Genomic DNA, 22,263 nt, shown 5'->3' with positions numbered 1-22,263 from the left:
CAATGCTTCTTCACTTACTTGCTAACTATTAAATAACTAACTAGTCTACAGTTTATTTGCTCATCTGCATGCAGTGAAGCCATTAAATATAAGAAGCTGAAGACAGTATGTCAATCTGGATTCATAAAAAATTGTATATAAATCTAGAATACTTTCAAATAATAATTCAATCTGATTTGATCAATAAAGAATTGAAGTGGTAGAATGTTTGTATCTAAGATTTAAAGTCTGAAAACAAAAACCATTCATGTTCCCAACTCTGTAAGTGGACTGGTTGTGGTAAAATAGCAAGGTAAGCCATGTCTTTGGTATGTTGTCAAAGCAGAATTCAAAGTAATAGAAACTGTGACTCTCTCATCATTCTGGCATCTTTTTTCAGGCTGTATAACTGCTTTGAATTAAACACCAATTGTATGACTGAAGCTAAACAATCTGTAACTCAGTCACATCTATGTGGCCAACAATCTTCACTCACATCCAAGCAGATGAACAGCATTATTACTGAATTCTTTTGTTTCATTCTTATAATTACAGTATAAGTATAAGAATAATACTTGTTTCATTCTTATACTTATAGTCTATTATACACTAATAGTGTAACAGCTTATTATTTCCGGCCTACCACTTCTCAAATACTCCATGTTTTTAGTGATTTTAATGCTTGTTCATATACTGTATCTATATCTACAGTCCAGAAGCACGTCTCCACTCTTTTCCTATTTGTACTTATTACTGCTTCACCAAGAACAGTCAAAATGCAGATTCTCCTGGTCTTTTATTTTTATTTTTTATTTTACCTTGCCAACTTTACTGTATATTCTAAAAAAACCCTGGCTAAACTTTGATGTCATTGTGAAGAACAAGAATGTATATTTAGGGTTTGTGTGATGTAAACACAAATTAAATGTTTAGATTTTGTTTTAGCATAACAAAGAAAATGGAAGAGATGAGACATGAACTGAGATGCAATTTTTAATTTTGATCAGTGATAAAAGATACAACAGCAATTACTTTGTAAGATATATAATGATTTTTAAGAAAATGTGAAAAGAAACAATTGTATGTCACATCTGTAAAGAGATGGACTGTTTCATCACAGCAGTGTGAAGCTTCTCTTCCTGCGAACATGATGTCCAGCGCTGCTGCAGTCCGTCTTGGTACAACCACACTGCTCCACATACATGTATGTGTAGGGGACCGTGTCTCCATTCAAGCAGACCAGGTCAACGGTGCGATTGCTGAAGTTTATCTCCTTACAGCATGAGCAGGAATGCTCCATCGCTCCTGCTGCTTTAGAGTACCTAAAGAAAGCAGGGGGCAGGTTTATTAATATACTCAAAGTGTAAAATAACACTTTTTGTAACTTTCCAGGGAAATATGAGATAATAGTAAAGGTATCCTTACATGGTGTAAGTGTTGCAGGATCCTTCACAATATGGCATATCTACCTCCTGGGCAGACTGACAACCGTTGACTGTAATATGGGTTTTCATGGACATTAACTTGCATCCCTTCTCCTTCTCCTCACCTTTTACAAAAAAAGATGTTGAGTTAGTTTCTTTTATTTCTATTTAATGTAAATCTATCCATCCATTCTGTTCCACTTATCCAGATGTTGTAGGCTGGGAGGCAGGTACATCCTGGACAGGTCGACACTGTCATAGGCTAACACAGACAGACAACCATTCACACTTCACACCTATGTGAAATTTAGAATCACCAGTTAACCTAACCCCTCTAACTGGATGTCTTTGGACAATTGGAGAAAGACAGAGTACCCGGAGAGAACCAAAGCAGACACGAGGAGTCCACACAGAAAGACCCCGGCTAGATGGGGGATACAAAGTCCCTTACTGCTGTGAGGCAATAATGTTATCCACCACACCACTGTGCTGCCCCTGATTAAAATGTTAAATATCAAAATGTTATACTCACAAATTTTGCAACAGCCGTTTGCTGCAGTTTGAATTGTGTCCTAACAAGGAAAATATACAACATTAACAAAATTTGTTTCATTTCATTTCAGACAGATACAGTCAATCAATCAAGATTAATTTTTAAAAGCATACTTACAGGTTGGCAGTTGCTCTCTTGGAAGGGTGGGCAGACAGTCTGTGAATGGCTTGCTGTTAAAGTCTCACCATTCTTGACACAGGTGTAATGTTCACACTTATTCCCCGGTGGTGACCAGGTTTCTCCTTGCTAGAAAGCAGTGAGATAGATGTATACAAAAATCAACGCAAACTTAGTAGTATTTATTTAAACACACAAATATGCACTTATTGCGTGTTTGGCTTAGATGAATTAACACATGAAGTTACAACCATCTTACAGTCAAAAGTTGTTTGGTTCCATTAATGTTGACAACACAGTGTGTCTGTACACACTTCCCGCAGCATTCATCTGAATCAGTTTCCACATATTCATATCCCTGTGAGACACCGAGAGAGATGGCACGTTTAGCTTGTGAAGCCCAATCTAGCAAGTAACACACTAAAGCCACCAAAGGAAAACAAACTGGGATGTATGGTGTAAGTGAATATGACAGCTTTATTGTCTCTTACCACATCACAGCTTTCTTTACATTTTTGATCCACACAAATTATTTGTAATAGATGAGATTTTGGGTCAATCTCATTGGCACACGTACAATGCTGGCATGGCTTCATAGGAACTGAAGAACCAGGCTGGCAAATGAAGACAAAAAGCCATATTATGTGCATCCTTAAAGGTAAAAAGGCAAGAAAATAACAAATCATCTGCTTCTTATTTACCTGGTATTCAGTTGCTCTGTGAACACAAACTCTTTTGGGTTCTAGGAAAGAGTTGGACAGAGACGAGGTGAATTGCATGAAAGTGTTACTATTCATATCTTTATCCTTCTATCTATCTATCTATCTATCTATCTATCTATCTATCTATCTATATATGTTCAACCTGTATTCATGAACTTACCACATTTATGTTCTGCACAGCATTTTCCATCAGGAAGCCCAACAACTGTCTTATGTCCAATTTGACAGTTCATATGGGTAACTGGGCAGGTGTTGGGTTGACACTCTGCAGAGATTACATCACAGTGAGAAACTACCACAATCAAATAACACTCTGGAAAATGTAACGAGCTTTGATACTACATGTCTTACGGCAAGCATAGGTAGAACAGCAGGGGTCTGATGGGCTGGTCTGGTTGACAAGGACAAACCCAGGGGCAGAGCAGGTTGTAGAGGCTGGTGGTGGTGGGCACACTTTAGGCTTGCAAGTCACAGTCTTGGTGGATTCGTCACAGATACAGTCCTGGCATTTGTACTCAAATCTTTCATTGAACTGAAAGAGTAAACCACAAGAATTAATTATTTTTCTCCTGCAACTAAATAATAAAAACTAGAATTTCACGTGAAAAAAAAAACAGAAGATCACCTCACGAGGAATGCCCTCAGGATCAAGACATCCTGTTTGAAAATTTAAAAGTCAGTAAAACTATATCATATAGTTAGGTCAGTAGTAGTAAATTAAAAATATATTTTTTAAGTAATTACCACATTTTTCAACACATATTCTAGACTTCTGGTTGAAGAGTTTCATTCCATCAGGACAAAAACAGCCTTCAGTAATGTAGTTTATAATTGGTCCACTTGGACTGTAAAATAAGTTACAGTGAAACAGCAGTTAAATTAATTCAGTTAAGTTGATAGACAGTGTCACTTTTACTTATTGCCACTATAAACATTTATTTATTGCCACATTTTGTTATAATCACATCCCCAGGAAATGTTTTTGCATAGTTTTGGGGAAACGTACTTGTCTTCACAGGTTGGTTGTTCTGCAGGACCACAAGGCTTGTAAACTTTGCCTGATGGGCATTCACCAGCTGATGATGAAGAAAAGAACTTCATTGTTTTGTGTTTTGGCTTTAATATACATGCTGACAAATTGTCACTTGTGATTCCAACCAATCCAAAACATTTACAAAATGATGAAGAGTTGCTTACTGCACACTGTGGTGTGGTTCCTCCAGTGAATGCAAACTCCAGCCTGAGCACAGGCTGCAGCATAAGTCTGTAAACTTGTGCACTTCATTTTTTCATTTGAAGCATGACAGCTATCAAAAACACAACCTTTGTAGAAATTTTCTGGCGAGACAAACGGATGGCACTCTGCAAAGACACTGTTTTTAAAAAAGACAACAATAAATTTATTTTGTTTTAAATGCAAACTATTAATAGTACAGGAATAAACTGTTGCAGAAGATCAGATAATGCTTACTTAGTATTAAGCAGATCACACACGGGGTCTGATTTGCATGATTGGGCACTGAGTGGTTGTGCACGTTGTGCTGTGCAGTTGCCAGTGGTGTTAACACACCAAGAATCAGCCATCACTGCACAGCTTTCCACCAGCTCACGTCCAGGCAACATGCAGTCATCAGCCTGGTTATTGTTGCATGTTCCTGAAAACAATAATAAAACAGTTAATATTGCAGTATAACCTCAAACTAAGGGTTGAAAAATATGGTGACTTTGGTGAACGTTCTTACCACAATGGCCCTGTGTATTATTGCCAAAGTACTCGAATGGAAGGAATACCCTGAAGCCAACTATTCCAAATTCAATAACCACGTTTAGGTCAGGAATCTTTAAAATCAATTTAAGACCAGAACTCACGATTTCAACACTCTCTTTTTGAGTTTGATCCAAACATGTTTCATTTCTCAGAACCTACAAAAGAATAAAAGCTCCATATGTAAAAACATACAACAAAATCTATCTTGGTTATTTTGCAGAAAAAGTACAATAAAACATTGGCATTCATATATATATAAATTTACCTCCAACTGTACAGCTCCAAGAAGATCAGGATTAGTATTAATAAGTGTGATGTTTTGTGATTTATATGATACTGTTAACGATCGTGGACAAGATACATGTTCAATGGGATCACAAAACTCATTATTAATGTAAATTGTTAGGTTATGCCTTTTTTCAATTTCGTCCATTAACACATAAGTACTGTTTCCTTGATAACTGTAGTAAAGTCCATCAAACGTTTCGTAATGTGGATCTCCCCACCCTATACATTCACCTGAAAAAAAAAGAAAAAATTTTTAAGGGAGGAAAAAAACATGAATGGAACAAATCTTTTGTTGATTCACAGAATAACTTACAGTCACAAGCAAGGTATTGACAAGGGGGGGGTATGCAGGGGTTTGTGCTATTCAACAGAACTGGTTCTCGTCCATTGGCGCAAGTTATGTTTTGAAGCGGTGGACATGGATATTGATCTTTAAGAATTTCTACTGTTCTGTTCTCTATGCATCTGGCCCATATGCATTCGCACAATTCGAAGGTCTCATTTTGCTTGAAGAAAATAGCACAAACAAAAATAGGTATTTTAAGATATTTTTCAAAAAAAACATGCAAGAAGTTAGTTACTGAATAAGTCAAAATAGTTATGTCTTATTAAATAAAAAGTTATTGAAAACATTTTTATGTGATAAATTAAGGGTCTTACTGAAACACCCCAGTCAGGGCAGTCCAGTTCCTTTGTTGTTGCGGTTATAGTTGTAGTTGGAGTTGTGGTGGTAGTTGTAGTTGTAGTTGTGGTAGTAGTTGTAGTCGTGGTAGTAGTTGTAGTCGTGGTAGATGTCGTGGTAGTTGGAGTTGGAGTTGTGGTGGCAGTTGTAGTTGTAGTCATGGTGGTAGTTGTAGTTGGAGTTGTAGTGGTAGTTGGAGTTGTAGTGGTAGTTGTAGTTGTAGTCGTGGTGGTAGTCGTAGTTGGAGTTGTGGTAGTTGTAGATGTGGTGGTAGTTGTAGTTGGAGTTGTAGTGGTAGTTGGAGTTGTAGTGGTAGTTGTAGTTGTAGTCGTAGTGGTAGTCGTAGTTGGAGTTGTGGTAGTTGTAGATGTGGTGGTAGTTGTAGTTGGAGTTGTGGTGGCAGTTGTAGTTGTAGTCATGGTGGTAGTTGTAGTTGGAGTTGTAGTGGTAGTTGTAGTTGTAGTCGTGGTGGTAGTCGTAGTTGGAGTTGTGGTAGTTGTAGATGTGGTGGTAGTTGGAGTTGTGGTGGTGGTAGTTGGAGTCGTGGTGGTGGTGGTGGTAGTTGGAGTCGTAGTTGGAGTTGTGGTTGAACATATCTTACAACATACCTTGATCTTGTAGTCAAAACACTTTCTTGGAGGCTCTGTCTGGTCCTCTCCTCTACATATTAAACCAATGTTCTTTTCACAAGTAACAGTTTGTTGAGTTTCCTTCACAAAGTCATCAAAGTTTTTGTCTGGGTAATCTACCACTCCACACTCAACTTTTTCAATATTTTCACATATTGTTTTATTACTGTCTGTGATGTGTTTATATGTTTCCCAGTCACTTTTGTCCGTTGGATCATCCACATCATACCAGTCTGACCACTCACATTCAAGATTTGGAAGGCAAGTGGTCATTGTTATTGTGTTTGTACTTGTGGTAGTTGTAGGAGTAGGTGTAGTTGTTGTAGTAGGAGGTGTAGTTGTGGTAATAGTTGTAGTTGTAGATGTGGTGGTAGTTGTAGTTATGGTAGTATCTACATTGATACATGCATTCACACATCTATTGTTTTCCTCATCAAATATGGGCTTATCCTCTGGGCATACAGGGTAACAGCCTATAAAAAAGAAATTACATAATAAAACCTTATTCAACATTTCTGAATGGGACATTTATTTGATATAAGGTCATACAAACTAACACGACTTAACCTCTTACCTTCCAGGGTGGGTATGGGATTCGGACATTTAGGTTCTGGATTCAAACAGGTTTTGTAGCAAGTAGGGTGGCAAGGGTGATAGTGCCATAAGCATTCTGTTATTCCGAGCCTGGTTCGGTTATTGTAGTAATCACAATAGACAGCTAGGGAAAGAGAATACAAATGATGCTGTTCATTTAGACAATTAAAATGTTGTTCGAAATATATTTCTAGGTGTAATGTGAATGTCAGTTCAAAGTCCACTTTATAAGGTCTAACATTAGATTTTTATAAGGCGACTGAAAGAAATACATAGTTTGAGGTATATTTTGGAATTTCTTTCAGACTTTTCATGATTAGGTGATGCACAGCGCATTAGGTGATGAAATAAAAAAATGGGAATAAGATTAATTATAATTGACCCTGACTATATTATAAATTTTTAATTTTTTTTTTTTTTTAATTATTACAAATGGAACAGACATGACTGGGGGATAGGAAAAGGAAAGATGTAGACAAGAGAATTTCAAGAAAAGAAGAGTGAAAGAAAAACATAGGGGAAGAGGGACAGTGAGAGAAGACAGTAAAAATCCGCTGGATCCTGCTGGAAGAAAAAAACAGAAAACAAGCAAAAAGAGAACAACAGAGTAGGAACACTGCAGCAGTAACCTAGATAAGTAAGTATAAGTAACAGTAAATAATAAATATTGAATGTTACTGAGCAGCACGTAAGACCCACAACCCACGGTATGCTTTGAGGCTGTCTGTGTCTGTGAACACCCATGTGTTCACCTGTGTGCACACCTGTATGCATGAGCATACACTTGTATTCAAAAGGTTTCTCCAGGACCACCGTTCCACCCTCCTGGAAAGAGCTGAGGAGTGCCCCAGCACATGCTGGGGCACTACAGGGGTGGTGACATGCCCGTAGGCTCCACCAGAGCGGACAGAGCCTTGGGCCCAGAGGCCCGAGGGCCCCCCACCCTCCGGAAAGGCCCGAGTAAGCCACAGGCACCAGGCCCCGCCAAGCAGCCGTTGGGAGTGAGCCACTACATACCTGAACGCCCAGCCCCGGACACTGAGAACCACCAATGCACCGACGGCTGAGGGCATCAGCCACCGGCAGGGAGTGTGGTGGGGGGAGATAGGCCTGAAATGTTGCTTTTAATGCCCAGAGGGTTAATAAGGTACGTCTTTCTTTCCTTCATTCCCCCAACAAGTTACAGCTGATGCTTGCCCCTCCTAGAGCCTTGTTCTACCTGAGGCTTTTAAAAAAACACAAAAAACCAACAAACAAACAAAAACCCAAGATCTTCCTCCATTCTTGGCAAGTGCTTGTTCATAAGAAATGTTTTGGTTGTGGATGTTCCCTCTTTATTATCGTTACAGATTTGACTCGTTTAGACAGGAGCAAATGGAAAATGAAAGGCCATTTTGGACATGAAAGTGGCCTCGTCACACTTTTCTCCTACAAAAATTGCTTGCTAATAATGGCTAATTCTTATGTTACATGAGACAGAAGAGAAGATGTTCTTTAATGTCAAACTCATAGCTTGGGTTATATACAGTATGCTCTGTAAGAGTTCATGAAAGAGTTCATGAGAAGTCATGCTGTGATATATTCTTACTTTAATTTGTATTTTTACATAGAAAAAATATTTTTGTTATCTAAGAATGATCCCTCTATAGCTGTATATCCTTTTCCATAGAGTCCAACATGATATATTACAGTTTTTTGGTTTTTTGGGGTGGCTGTAGCTCTAGTGGTAGAGCAGGTCACCTACTAACCGGAAGGTTGGTGGTTTGATCCCAATCTGCTCCAGTCTGCATGCGAAATATCCTTGGCAAGATACTAACCCCATGTTGCTCTCTAATGCATCCATCGGAGTATGAATGCATGTGAATGTTAGATAGTAAGCACTTAGAAACAGAAAAAAAAAAAAATTGCTTGTGTGAACGTACAAGTTGTGTAAAGCAGTTTGAGTGCCCAGATGGTGCAGAAAAGCGCTATATAAGAACCAGTCCATTTACCATTTAAGCTAACAAACCAAACACCAACTCTGGAACAATCACTTTGCTACGTTCATTTTCTTTTGCAATTTAACATTTAATTAGCTTTTATAAAGATAGACACAGTTTAATACCAAATTTGGTATTCAGCTGCAATCTGCAACCTCGCAGATAGATGCCACTAAATCCCACACACTGTTTAATAAATATTCTGAATATTTTTATAAAATGAAAGAATTCAGTTTCAGATGTTTCATAAACTTGCAAAAACAGGTGTCCAGTTTGGTTCTTATTGGTTATTGAGTGTAGCTTGATACAGAAAATGTTAAGTTTATTCATTAATAACAGTATAAACTTGGAAAGGTAAGTTGTTAACACTATGCTTACAAAAATTTAGGGCCTCAAAGACAAAGTCAGGTGTCAGAAAAGGTTGGAAAATCAAATTTAAAACAAACTGTTACTTACGACAGATCTCTGGAGTTCTCCAATCAATGCAAACACCATGCTCATTGCAAACCTCAGCATAAGCTGCAACTGCTGTGCAGAAACAGTCACAGTCTCCTACAGTGTCGCAGGCACATGACTCTGTGATGCAGTTTTCATAAAATGGAATGGGGCAAACCTGTCCAGTGGTGCAAATTTGATGATGATTTTTTTAGAGCAGTGTTTTATATTTGCATGAATGTGTCGAAATTATTAATGATCATTACCTTTCTGTGGCATTCTTTAAATGTGTCTCCTTTTATGATGCTACACATGCTACCTGCCCAGTGATGTCGACTGGGTGCTACTGCACAAGGATCAATGTTCTCCTCCACATCTGGACAAGAGCTAGGCTCTTTCCAGCTGTTTACAAATTCGAGTGGATTGCTCACCACCAGCTGACCCTGGGTGGTGTAGTCATTCTGTGCATCACCATCGAAATTTCCACACAGGCCACACACCTCTCCCTGTGCAGTCATAGAAAAGAGTCAATCGAACAATGTGTGAGGCTGATAAATATAATAGAGTGATTTACATTTATCATACATTTCATTAACATATTAGGCTCCTCTAGGATTTTATTTGTTCTTTTTTAGAAATGATTCTGTGTATTTCTTCAATATGTGGTATTGAAAACCACAAGTATGTGGTGAGACAAAAAGGATACACTGCATTAAAAACAGCAAAACTTTAATGTAAGAATTTAATGTAACAGTTACTGTAACTCACGCTGTGCACTGGTTCAAGCACGATCCGAACAGTTGTTTTGTGATCCCACATCACTACCATACCGATGTCAGATTTTATAACCACATACGATCCAACCTCACTTATTGTGCTCTGGATCTGAGGTCCATGTCCCAGATTATCCTTTGTAAATTTTCCCTTTGATAGTGTGATTACCGTTCCCTGTAATGAAGGAAAATACGTTTCTGTTGGTTCAATTGCAATGCTAAAAACATATTTCTATTTACTATTGTTGGCATGAGAAAACTTTGAGAGTGTTTATATCTGATCTTACCCCCAGGTGAATTCTGATTTTTTTAGAGCAGGTGGTGCCCGTAGAGCCACAAGGTACATTTTCAGTGATAACTGCAAAGTTCTCCTGCACTGCTTTATTGCCACAGTTGTTCTGTAAAAAATAATTCATAAGTCTTAACTGTATCTGAAATCTTTATATTTAGAAAAAAAGATTTTCTGATTACTGATATTATTTAAAATATAGAGCCTTTGCTCCTTGCAATTTTTCAAATAAGTAATTGTATTGTATGAACAAAAGATACAGTGTTAATGGCATGTATGCTATTTTTTTTTACTAAGGAAATTAGAGTAGCATGACTAACTTCACTCCTAACTATTCAGTGTTAATTTTTAACAGAAACATTGGATGAGGGCAAAGGACACAGCTGTGTTTCGGATGATTTTGGCATACGTTATTTACCTTTACAGCAACATAGCCACACTGTCCTTGAAATGCATATTTTTTCTGATCAAATGTGATGTAGTGACCACTTCCAGAAATAAAGCAAGTTCCTGGACATTTTTTCTTTGTGCATCTCCATTTTCCACTTTGGCAGGTACTAAATGTATCAAAAAAGGTAAATATAATAAAGTTTCAATACTGTGAGAAAAACATGCCATATATGTCAAATACTGTTTAGAGAATAAAATAAGGTCCTACCAGGTGTTGCACTGGTTAGGTATTTGTGTTCCAGAGGCATATAGATGGCCATCATGCTTGCATGGACAGTCACTTTCTTTTACACAGAAACCTTTACCATCATCAAGGAGGCCACTGGGACACCGACAACCAGATTCACACTCTGTGGCATCCTGGGAGGATACAAAGACCACATTGATAAAAAATAAAATAAAAAATTTCAGACACTGTTAAAAATTGTCATTCAAAAGTGCCGACTACTGAGTGTATGTGTATAACATTAAATAATGAGATTCTGTTTTTTTGAGACTGAGAGGTCAGCTAAAGCACAGCATCAAAAACAACTCACACAATCATCATTGTCCAGATTTAAACAAGTTCGAGCACACTGCACTCCAACAACTCCTGCGCTTGCAGTGGAGCAGTTGAAGTATTCTTTAGCAGAAGGGCAAGCTGGAGAAACTGTAGGGAAAAAGTACAAATTGCTTTAATATACTGTATATTGTCTTAACAAAAGCTCTCATTGAAGAAGGAAAAAAAACTGACTTGACTTGCGGGTTCTTTCAGAATGGCAATGAAGAACTCCGTTGGTGCATACGCTAGAAAAAGACACCAAAATTATAAAAATACAACACAAAAAGCCAAGTTTGTGTAAATCCATCACACTACATGTGTTACAGTCCTGCTTAATCCTTAGTTTAGGATGTTTCATTTGAAATCCTGAAGTGACTCACCAGCGCTCGTTGTTGATGCTGATGGACTTGCCTGACCTAATGTAGACATTATTATGGTAACAGGGACACTTTGCCACTGGGACACAGATGCCGTTGTCATCTAGGTAGTGACCCTCAGCGCAGGAACAGCCATCCACAGGTAAGAAATCAGAGGTGCAGCTCTGCTGCTTTAAGCTCAGTGATCTGCAAGTCAGCTGGCATCTCTGATTTTTGTAAGAGAAGGTCTGAGATTCTGGGCAGTTCTTGGTGTATTTGTCTGTTTTATGGAAAATTTGACACGGATTACCTCATAGTTTTGGACTAACTGATAAAAGAGAACATGCTCATCAAACTTCATTACTGAGCTGTTTCAGATACCCTTACCGCACACATTCTCTCTCCAGTCTGCCAAGAACACTCCCTTTGATGCACAAGCTCTGGCATAGGAGGAGAAAACAGCACACAGGCAGTCCTCGCTCTTCTCACAGTTACAGCTAGCATAAGTACATCGCTGTAGAAAACAGTGAACACATTTTTATTGTATTACAGTCCCACCGTATTTAGTTAAAGACACACAGAGAGGTTTTGTTGTACCTTGTAGTAAATCTCAGGATCCACCACAGAATGGCACTCTGCAAAGGTACTATTTGGCTGTCGTAGCAAGGTGCACCAGTGTTTGGCATACATTTCTATAAGTAGATGAGTACTAATTTTAATTTCTTGTTTATATTTCTTACTTGTTCAAATATGTTACATTTAGAGCCTGGACAATCAGTTTCGAGCAAATGACAGCAATTACAGAAATACACTTGATGGACAAAAGAAACTTTCCAGTTTACCATTTTCCACGCTGAAAGAACAAGGGTCATCAAGTCTGTCTTCTCTGTCTTGGCATACATAGCTAGCCTTCCAGGAGTTACTAAAAGCTGCTGCACTTCCCTCCACAATTCCCTGACGAGTGTTCATGTCATCAGACAGGACCATGTTGTAGTTCCCACATAAACCTAAAAATTACAGATATTTAAGAAAGAAATTATAATGAAATGCAAATAAGGATGCCAAATAAACAAATATCTGAAACCAAGTGATTTTTAATGGCTTGCTAACTGGGTGGTATTCAGAATGGGGTGATCCTGAGATCATCTTAGGTCACATAAAACACAATTTCTCAAGCATGCTCTGGGTCTACCTCAGTGTCTCCTACCCACTGAACCTTCCAGATAAGCTTTTCATTTAGGCACAACAATTAGCTGCCCACCCGCACCATCTTAGCTGGTTCCTTTTCATCTGAAGAAGCTAGCACTCTACTCCGAGTTCCCTCATTATGTCTAAATTCCTTGCCCTAGCTCTTAGAGTGGGTGAGGCCATTTATTTCAGACTAGTTGCCAAAACTGGTTTAAAGGCACATCCCTGGTCACCCGGCCTCCAAAATAACATGTTGCTCTCTCACCAGAACTCGATATACTGTTACAAACCCAAAATTATGACCAAGTGTTTAATTTTTAAAGAAAAACAAATTGCACTAAATAGTTATTTAATAAATGTATATTAGTCCTCATGATATAATGCTTAAAGGCTAACATAAAACTTACCACTTGTCTTTTCCCTGTAGCTCTGCTCCAGGCTGACATAGACTTGCATCAGAGGCACATGTTGGATCTGAATTTGCAAACCAAAGCTGGTCTGGAGCATAATGTGAAACGATGAAGCGTGGAATATACTGATGTCCGCTGTGAATGAAGAGAAGCACAAAAATCAGTTTGACTAACTTCTTACATCTCAGCATAAATGAAAGTAGCTTCTAAAATCTAAAGTTCCTCATTAGAATCAACTTTGGGGGAATTCCTTATTTTCTGACAAACCTGTGTAGTGTGGCAAACTGATAATCTGCATATTCTGCTTTACTGTGCCATCAGCAGTGAATGTTAACACCTGAATAAAAACAGAATTGATCATTAGAATGTTGCAGCTGTCAGTATCTATTTAAAGCATGAGCCCAGTATTGAACTCACATTGTTTCTGTCATTGTTCAGCAGGATTTTGATGGTCTTCAGACAAGTGTCATACTCTTGGTGTGCACATGGTACTAGTTGGACCAGAATGGTAAACTTAGGGCTTGAATCATCCTGAAATATACATAGTGTGAGCTCAAGAAAAAAAAATTAGCCTAATCCAATATTTTCACCTTACATGTGCCCAACACAGTATCTTCTAAAATTTGATAGTACAAAGCTAAGGCTCATTTACCTTTCTTTCCACCTTGGCCAGGGTGTAGTAACAGTCTCCATGGAAGGTGAAGTCTTTCCCATCAAAGGTGGTTACATGTGAACCTTCTTCAACTGCACACGTAGAAGGTGTTGAAAGACTTTCACAAGCCCATCTACCCTCAAAACATGTGCTGAAAAACAAACAAATTCATTAAGATATCAAAATATGCAGACACATTGTAAAAAATTACATTCTGGTAGCATTATGAACATTACCATTCCTCTCGCTCCTGTCTGTAAACTTCACCAGATTCATAGATTTTTCCATGCTTGCACTGGCATTCAGACTGAGCAATACACCCCCTCATGGAAATGTCATCGAACACGGTTCCTGAAATGGAAAGTTGGCGTTTGATGGTAAAGTCCCATGTAAAGAGAAGCTTTAACAGGTGTGTAGAAAGAAACGTATTTGTGATGAGCGCTAACCAGGAGGACAGAAGCAGCCGTCCATTTTGTGGTCCTCACAGAATGAGCTTGTGTCTTGATGTGTGCAGGTATCCACACAAGGGGATCCACTCTCTTCATAAACCATGTTGAATGGGCACTGTTTGGCTGTGAAGGAAGTGGGAATTTATTTATTTTACTTCTGACGTTTCCCAAATTTTGATATATAGTTGGTTACGATAATTTCAGTATTTCGATACTCTCTCTACCCCTTAATATATAAAAGACAAAAATAAAAACCAAACAGAAAGAGAAAACAAAATTTTACCACAGAATTTAGAAGTCCTCCAGTTGGGAGGCTCCCCTCCTGCATGGGAACACTGTCGAGAGAACTCAGAGAGTGTGCTGCAGACACAAAAGTCATCTGAATGGTTGGTACAGCCACACATGTCCTGCACACAGGCCTGAATGTAAGGCTCAGGGTCAATCAGTTTGGTGCAGGAGCTCCAGGTTTCTGCATGCAGCATCTCTTCACACGTGTTTTGCTAAAAGAGAGTAAACATGTGCACAGTTATTTAATACAAACATAAAACCAGATCAGATCTCTTTCGTTAAACCTGGCTGAAGTAGGTAACAAAACTCACAAACTCTTTGCATGACTCTGGCACATTCATAGCTTCCTGTGACACATCTTCCTCTTCATATGGGTCCTCACAATCATCATTTGGACGATGGACTTTATGTATGTTGCCAAACTCAATGGGACTGATTTTGCGACCTTTTGCATACAATTACATCAGTAGGGACACACAATAGTCAGCATATTGAAGATTTTAAAAAGTAATAAATGATGAACAGCTTTTACCATCAAGGAGGAACTCATTGTAGACTGGAACACCGTTAAAATCTCCACAAAGTCCACAAGTGCGGTTAGTGTAATCATTATCAATTTCCACCTTAAACACGGAGTAAAGGGTTAGAAAAAGTTTTTGAAACCAGACATGACATGTTTTAGATATAAAACTATATAAAATGTCAAAACAAAATGAAAGATTGCATCAAAGTTGCCACATATAAGGACTTTACATGTATGCAAAGACAATAGTAACCACTGTAACTATTGTTGTAGTGAACCAGGTAGTCGGCAATTCAACTCAAATGCAGTGTATTTATTTAAATGTCACACAGACAAAAATATAAAAAATATGGCAAAGTATTTCTGGAGGTTGGGTTGTTAGTCATTAATATAAGAAATGTGTTAAAAAAATGTCCTATTGGATCTGTCTGTTTTAAGGATTTACCATGACTGCATCATCAAGGTTCCACATGACAATGACGCCAACTTTGGACTGGAGCTTGATGTAGACTGCATTTCTTTCCACTTGTACTCCGGCCTGGTAGTGTGGAAGTTTGACACTGAGAAGAAAGATAATATCTTTTTAACAATTATAATTCATTTATATCTATAATTAACATTATATAAGACGCATCTCTGTATTGAATAAAGTCTTTTGCATTATAAATCACTCTGTGTACTTCAAATGTTCACTTATATTGCCATACTTAAGAGTACTGTCCGGAAGTCTGGGTAAATGTATACAAAACTTTAATTCAGTCATTATCTAAACTTCAGGAAAAAGCAACGGGAATCATTAAATGAAGCCAGATTTAGAGACCACACTAACATTGGAGAAAATGAGGAGAAAGTTAAATTTGAAGACAAACAACAGTTAAAACCTTTTGCATTTCCGTTTGTGGAGTAAAATTGCGGAACAGTTTTCCAGTGGACCTACAGCAATGTTCAAGCATTATTCAGTTCAAAGAAAGTTTTTGAAACCTGCTTTAGAAGAATGTGAAATTAATGAAATTGATGACTGATAATATATATAAAATGATGTTAATTTAATGTGTTTTTCTGAGAGTATACAAGTGCTGAGGGGAACTGTGGCTAATGATGAACATGGTGAATACATAAAGTGTTAAACATCATGTGGGGATTAAAAAGTATGTACATCCTACTCCATTTAAGACTTGATGATTGAGTGGTTGATTCATGTCATTAGGAATATGTGTATATATTGGTTTTATATATCTGAGATAAAAGATTATCATCATAATTATATCAGAGTTGCTTTTTTTATTTTAACTTACGGCTGGTTGTTCACAGTGACCACATCCTTGCTGAGGTGAAATGCAAAATCACTGATGGTGACCACCACATAACTGACTGTTGGGTTTCCATCGCTTTCCTTCCTCTTCATGTGCACAGAGAACTCTGGGAAGGTGTCGTGGCAGTCGGAGACCAGGTTGTATTCACACATGCCAGGAAACTGGTACACATCACCATCGAATGTCTTGAAGTGCTCCCTGCCCCATGTGCTACAGATGCTGCTCACATGGTTGCTGACTGGAAAAAAATGCACATAAATAAAAGCTGAATATTGGTGCAAGTATTATAAATGTTATGTTCATATATGCATAAATGAACCAGAAAAATCTATTTAAATCATTGAGGTTTAAAAGCAGACCAAAATTATTTGAGCCTTACCCAGTCCAGCTTGGATCTCAGTGACATGGGCTATAGTCAAAGCAAGAAAACACAACCCCACCGAACTCCCTCTCATTGTTGCCACTGTGGACTTGCTGTTCCCAGAGCAGATAATGTAGAGAGTGGTTCTTGACAGCCCTTTATATTGAGATCAGACTTTTTTTTCTCACACCTTCTTTCTGAGTAAGACGTGAAGATTTATTGCCAGTCGTGGCAAACATGTGCTGGATGGCTGTCCAACGCCCTTCACAAGTCCCATATAACTTATTTTTACATCCTTCCTCTTAATTGAACAAGTATGTTTGCACTTGAATTAAATATCTTCATTTCAAGACGACAGAGGCAGCAATAAAACAGTTTTATTGACAGCATGCTCCTCTGTTATAAATCTATTGTTTAATAAGAATGCAATAATTATAATTTATTAAAATAGGAATAAAAGGTTGAAAATGAGACACTGGGATGTAAGATTTCTTACAAATCTGCCAAGAAAGTAAAGATCTCATGAGTGACTATGACCATGCAGGCATCACCTAACATAATCTAAAACCTACGTGAGCTGCTTTAAACAAAGCCTATGCCAACTTGTCTACCATCTGCTTTACATTTGATAAGATAATTGACAAACATCCTGCAATACTCAAGAGCTTATTCATGTCAAGGCATTCATGTTCTACTCAAAAGCCATTAAGCAGCAGGATTTGATTCCTTTATTTGCTTTAACATAGCAGCTCATTTTTGGGAATGCTGCAAATTCACGAGCAGGAAGGAGCTTCAAACTGAGGAAAGAAAAAGTCTCAATTTGATTGGGTGTGTTTTACACATTACATAAACTACTGACCAACGCATGTCTTTAACTACCCTATTTTCCACACTATAAGGTGCACTTAAAATCCTTCAGTTTTCTCATAAATTGACAGCGCCTTATGTATGAATCGTGGTTGTGCTCACTGACCTTGAACCGATTTTATGTGGTACACGGCGCTCAAAAAATCTGTCAAAAAATGTTTTAGTACGACTTTGGTAAGCTATGAAACCACACCGCTTGATGCATTGTCTGAGCATTAAGGTTACCGTAGTCAGGAGCCTTGCAGCATAATCTGGGTCCAAAACTCCGTCTGGGTCCCAAAGTCAAACGAACACTGCGGCATCACTGAGACTTAAAAAAAGTCTAATTTCTTTCATCTGTCTTTCATCTGCTTTACCAGGTGTAGCAATTAAGTTTAACATCCAGACATCAATGAAAACAGATTTTATTAAATTTAACGGAGTTACAAGTTAGCAGGAAGTTAGCTTGCTAGTTTCCACTTAAACATGATATAGCATGTTCTGACTGACTGATTTGTGAAAAAATTAAAACGTACAGCTCTGCTATCACTTCCGACATAAATGAAGACAGAAAACTAAACAGCAGTGACGTTTGTAGGGTTAATGAAGTTGGACTAGCTGGTTTATAATGATGTGCTTCACGATCGCTAGCAACATAGCTATGTTAGCATAATATAAACACAGTGAAGCTAGAGGATGAATGCTAACTTTTTTCCACTCGATCAAAGTTAAGGAGAGGGTTCCAGATGGTTAGGGACAAATGCAATAGCATGGCAGGATGCTGTAAGCGGACCAAACTTCAGTCAGGAGAACAACTGAGATAATCCATCCACAATACGAGGTTAGTCATGAATATACTGCAACAACATGGGAATAGAGCAGCTGCAAGAGAATTCAGCATTAATGAATCAATGGTACGGAAGTGGAGGAAGCAAGAAGAATGAGTTGAGTAAAGTTTGACTTATCTAAGTCAAACTTTACTCAACTCATTCTTCTTGCTTTGACTTAGATAAGTCAAACTTTACTCAACTCATTCTTCTTGCTTCCTCCATTTCCACTTCCGCTTATCTGACTGTTTTGTTTCGCTTAATGCGCCTTATAATCCAGTGTGCGTTATGTATAAAAACAGACCCATTCAACGACGGTGCGCCTTGTAATCCGATTCGCCTTATGGTCAGAAAAACACAGTAATTTATACCAGTTTACTCAAATATCCCTATAGGGCTGCGTTCTCAGCCCCCTACTGTATGCCCTATTCCCCCATGACTGTACACCAATCCGCCCAACCAATGTCATCGTTGAGTAAACCAATGTCACCACCATCGTTGGGGATGAGACAGCGTACAGGGCAGAGGCAGAGAATCTATCCCATTGATGCTCAGAAAATAACCTGAAACTGAACATTAAAAGACTGCTTCTTCCCCTGGGCCATTTGGACTGTCAACACTACCCCCCCCCCCATTACTCTGGCCATTCACTCAGACCAAGTCCATTCCACTACTTTCAAGCACTTTGCAACTTCTCCTCTATTGTGTGCCTTCCTCTTGTCTGTTATTTATTCTTGCTGCTACACTATTTATATTTTTATTCAATGCACAGTTGGTGTGGAAGACCTCAATTTCATTGTGCATGTATAATGACTAAAAATGCCATTTTATTTTATTTTGTTCTATATGTCTATATATTACAATGTTTTAAATGTTTATTTCTCAACAAAGCTACTCTGACACACCTGGAAGATTGTTATTTTTTGGTCCATTAGTAGTGATATGAAGCAATGTGTTTGGCAGCCTTGCAAATATTTAGAATAACTGTTATGAAAATGCACAGGGGTGCAGTGATCACATCTCTTCCAGCAAAAAAAGGTTCAAACGTCCTAAACAGCTTTCATTGTGATGTTCGCATGTTCCCCCTGTCCCATGAATAGGATAACATAAGATAAGATAAAACTTTTATTATTCAAGTACAACAGCAGTAAAAAACTAAGAGAAAAAGAGAAAAGAATAGAAGAGACATAATAGATAATAGAGAGAATAGAATAAGGTAAACAGAATAACATGCTATACAAAATAGAAAGAATACTATATACGATAGAATAAGTACTATACAAATAGATGAAAATACTGTACAAATAGATTAAAATAGAATAAAATACTTTGTTACATAGGGAAAATAGGGAAAATTGTACTTGGTACTATTGCACATTGCATATCAGGGAGACAAGGTAAAAGTTATTATTGTGTATGGGATGTGTGTTTGTGTCTCTCTGCATGTGTTTGGTACTCTGCAGAGACCATGTTGTAGAGTCTGACAGCAGTAGGGAGGAAAGACCTGGGTGCTGCAGCCTACCACTGAAGGAGCTGCTCAGTGCTGTCACAGTCTCCTGCATGGGGTAGGAGATGTTGTCCAACAAGGATGACAGCTTAACCACCATTCTTCTGTCACTCACCACCTCCACTGGGCCCAGAGGGCATCCTAGAACAGAGCTGGCCCTCTGGATCAGCCTGTTCAGTCTCTTTCTGTCCCCACCAGAGATGCTGCTGCCCCAGCAGACCCCACCGTAAAAGACGGCTAAGGCCACCACAGAGTCATAGGTCTTCAGGAGTGGGCCCTTCACTCCAAAAGACCTAGGCCTCTGCAGCAAGTACAGCCTGCTCTGCCCTTTCCTGTAGAGGGCATCTGAATTGTCCAGTCCAGTCCAGTTTATTGTTCAGATGAACACCAAGGTACCTGTAGCTATCCACAGCCTCAATGTCCATACCTTGGATGTTGCAGAAGTCTACCACCAGCTCCTTGGTTTTAATAGTGTTGATCTGGCACCAGTCCACAAAGTCATGGGTCAGTTCTTGGTATTCCCTGTTGTCCCTATCAGTGATGAGGCCAACTATTGCAGAGTCGTCAGAGAACTTCTGCAGGAAGCACTGGGTGGAGTTGTGGGAGAAGTCTGCAGTGTAGCTGGTGAAGAGGAACAGAGCCAGAACCATTCCCTGTGGGGCCCCCGTACTGCAGACGACCCTATCAAACACACAGCCCTGAGTTCTCACATACTGTGCTCAGTCGGTGAGGTAGTCCAGTATCCATGTTGTGAGGTGATGGTCCACTCCTATGTTCTCCAGCTTGTCCTTCAGAACTGTGGGAAGAATGGTGCTGAAGGCACTGGAGAAATCAAAGAACATAATTCTTACAGTGCTCCCAGCAGCCTCCAGGTGAGAGAGGGAACGATGTAGGAGTTGAGTGATGGCATTATCCACTTCAGTGCCAGGTTCAGGCAAACTGAAGTGGGTCCAGTGTTGAGCTCACCAGGGGTTGAAGCTGTGCTAGGACCAGCCGCTCCAGGGTCTTTATCAGGTGGGATGTCAAAGCCACCGGCCTGTAGCTGTTGAGGTTCTTGGGACGTGGAGTTTTTGGCACTGGTACAACACGTGAGGTTTTCCAGAGCTGTGGAACTCTCCCCAGACGGTCATTCAGGAGCTCCAAAAGCATGCATGGTAAATATATGGCCTCGGACCCTTCCCAAATGTACACTGGAAAGGACCTCAGCCCCACACAACCCCGAATTCAACACTGAGTTAAAAAATAAAAATAGCTGGATGAACGCCCATTAGGCCTTCACACTCAGTGCTCTCTGTGAGAACTTAATCTTTAACTTTCTCTGTTTATAAGGTTTTCTTTTAATGATCCTAATGCTGATGTAAAGCAAAACTTCAGAATAACTAAATAAATTATACTGTAGTTAAGTGAAATGAGCTGTTAACAATGCAATATAACATACAGGCTAGAGCTTAGCATAGAACGAGCCCCAGCCAGAGTTATTGCTTCTTTGGTCTTACATGTTATATTTGTATCATCAAGCTTTTAAATGTATTTCCAGTTTTCTTTTGTGCTTTATTTCAATTCAACGTGGGAAAGAAAAAATGAATAAAACAAAAATAAAAGAGCATCTCTGCAAAGCCAGTAGTGGGACAGTGATCGTATCTTGATATCCAGAATTATAAATGAAATTATAATATAATTAACCAAACAGCTCGAGTGAAGATTTTGAGTTTTTGCGATACATGAAATATCTACAGTCCAACTAAAATCTTACATCTAAATTGCTTCTGGCTCATGAATTGCACAGGATGTGCAAATAAACTGGTTGGTCTACATCCTTGGTGACCATGATATTCAACGTGCAGTATCATGTTTACATGCATGAGGTCTGGTGGCATGTTAAGCTGCAAATTTTCCAATTCTCACACACAGTCTGAACAGTAGGTTTGTGTTTTGCTTTCAGAACACATTAGGCTTCGTTTATCACCTTCTATCAATTTCTACATCTGGCTACTAAAACAGCTAAAGTAAAAAGCAAATGCAGCTTTAAAGATGCCCAAAGAACGATTATGGTGACTTACGTTCACTATTAAATTTCTCATTTCCAATAATCACAGATAATAACGTATACTTTATTGATTTTGGTGGGGAAATTACTCTCCTTGCATTTGACCCATTCACTCAGTAAAGCAGTGGGCAGCCACATCGAGGAGCAGTGGGTAGGGACGGTAACTTGCTCAGGGGTACCTCAGGGTAGCCGTTCAGTGGATTGGAACCCCCAACCTTCCGATCATGTGACGACCACTCTACCTACTGAGCTATCCCTGCCACAGATGCCCTA

The 22,263-nt window shown here is 38.8% G+C and overlaps 1 protein-coding gene across 1 annotated transcript; it reads right to left on the bottom strand.

Moving 5' to 3' along the window:
• Nucleotides 1–992: 992 nt before the first annotated feature.
• On the bottom strand, nt 993–16,874 carry LOC102078645 (mucin-2). Its single transcript, XM_025908460.1, has 43 exons — nt 16,782–16,874; nt 16,385–16,640; nt 15,535–15,649; nt 15,099–15,189; nt 14,878–15,011; nt 14,562–14,778; nt 14,276–14,401; nt 14,066–14,180; nt 13,830–13,980; nt 13,595–13,708; nt 13,445–13,514; nt 13,175–13,312; nt 12,422–12,586; nt 12,177–12,271; nt 11,967–12,093; nt 11,604–11,859; nt 11,416–11,468; nt 11,219–11,331; nt 10,891–11,042; nt 10,651–10,789; nt 10,231–10,341; nt 9,939–10,118; nt 9,490–9,676; nt 9,192–9,311; nt 6,737–6,880; nt 5,512–6,635; nt 5,165–5,357; nt 4,829–5,082; nt 4,538–4,718; nt 4,267–4,450; nt 3,993–4,168; nt 3,802–3,871; nt 3,540–3,640; nt 3,421–3,452; nt 3,147–3,327; nt 2,956–3,060; nt 2,775–2,815; nt 2,565–2,687; nt 2,333–2,431; nt 2,074–2,202; nt 1,936–1,975; nt 1,405–1,528; nt 993–1,301 (listed from the first exon to the last, which is right to left on the bottom strand). The coding sequence occupies exons 1-43, from the start codon at nt 16,855–16,857 to the stop codon at nt 1,094–1,096; spliced, it is 6,810 nt and encodes a 2,269-aa protein (XP_025764245.1). The 5' UTR covers nt 16,858–16,874; the 3' UTR covers nt 993–1,093.
• Nucleotides 16,875–22,263: the final 5,389 nt, after the last annotated feature.

Source organism: Oreochromis niloticus, linkage group LG7 (assembly GCF_001858045.2).
Source record: "Oreochromis niloticus isolate F11D_XX linkage group LG7, O_niloticus_UMD_NMBU, whole genome shotgun sequence".
NCBI lineage: Eukaryota > Metazoa > Chordata > Actinopteri > Cichliformes > Cichlidae > Oreochromis > Oreochromis niloticus.
The sequence above is the reverse complement of the archived record's forward strand: the minus strand, read 5'-3'. Positions and strand labels throughout refer to the sequence as shown.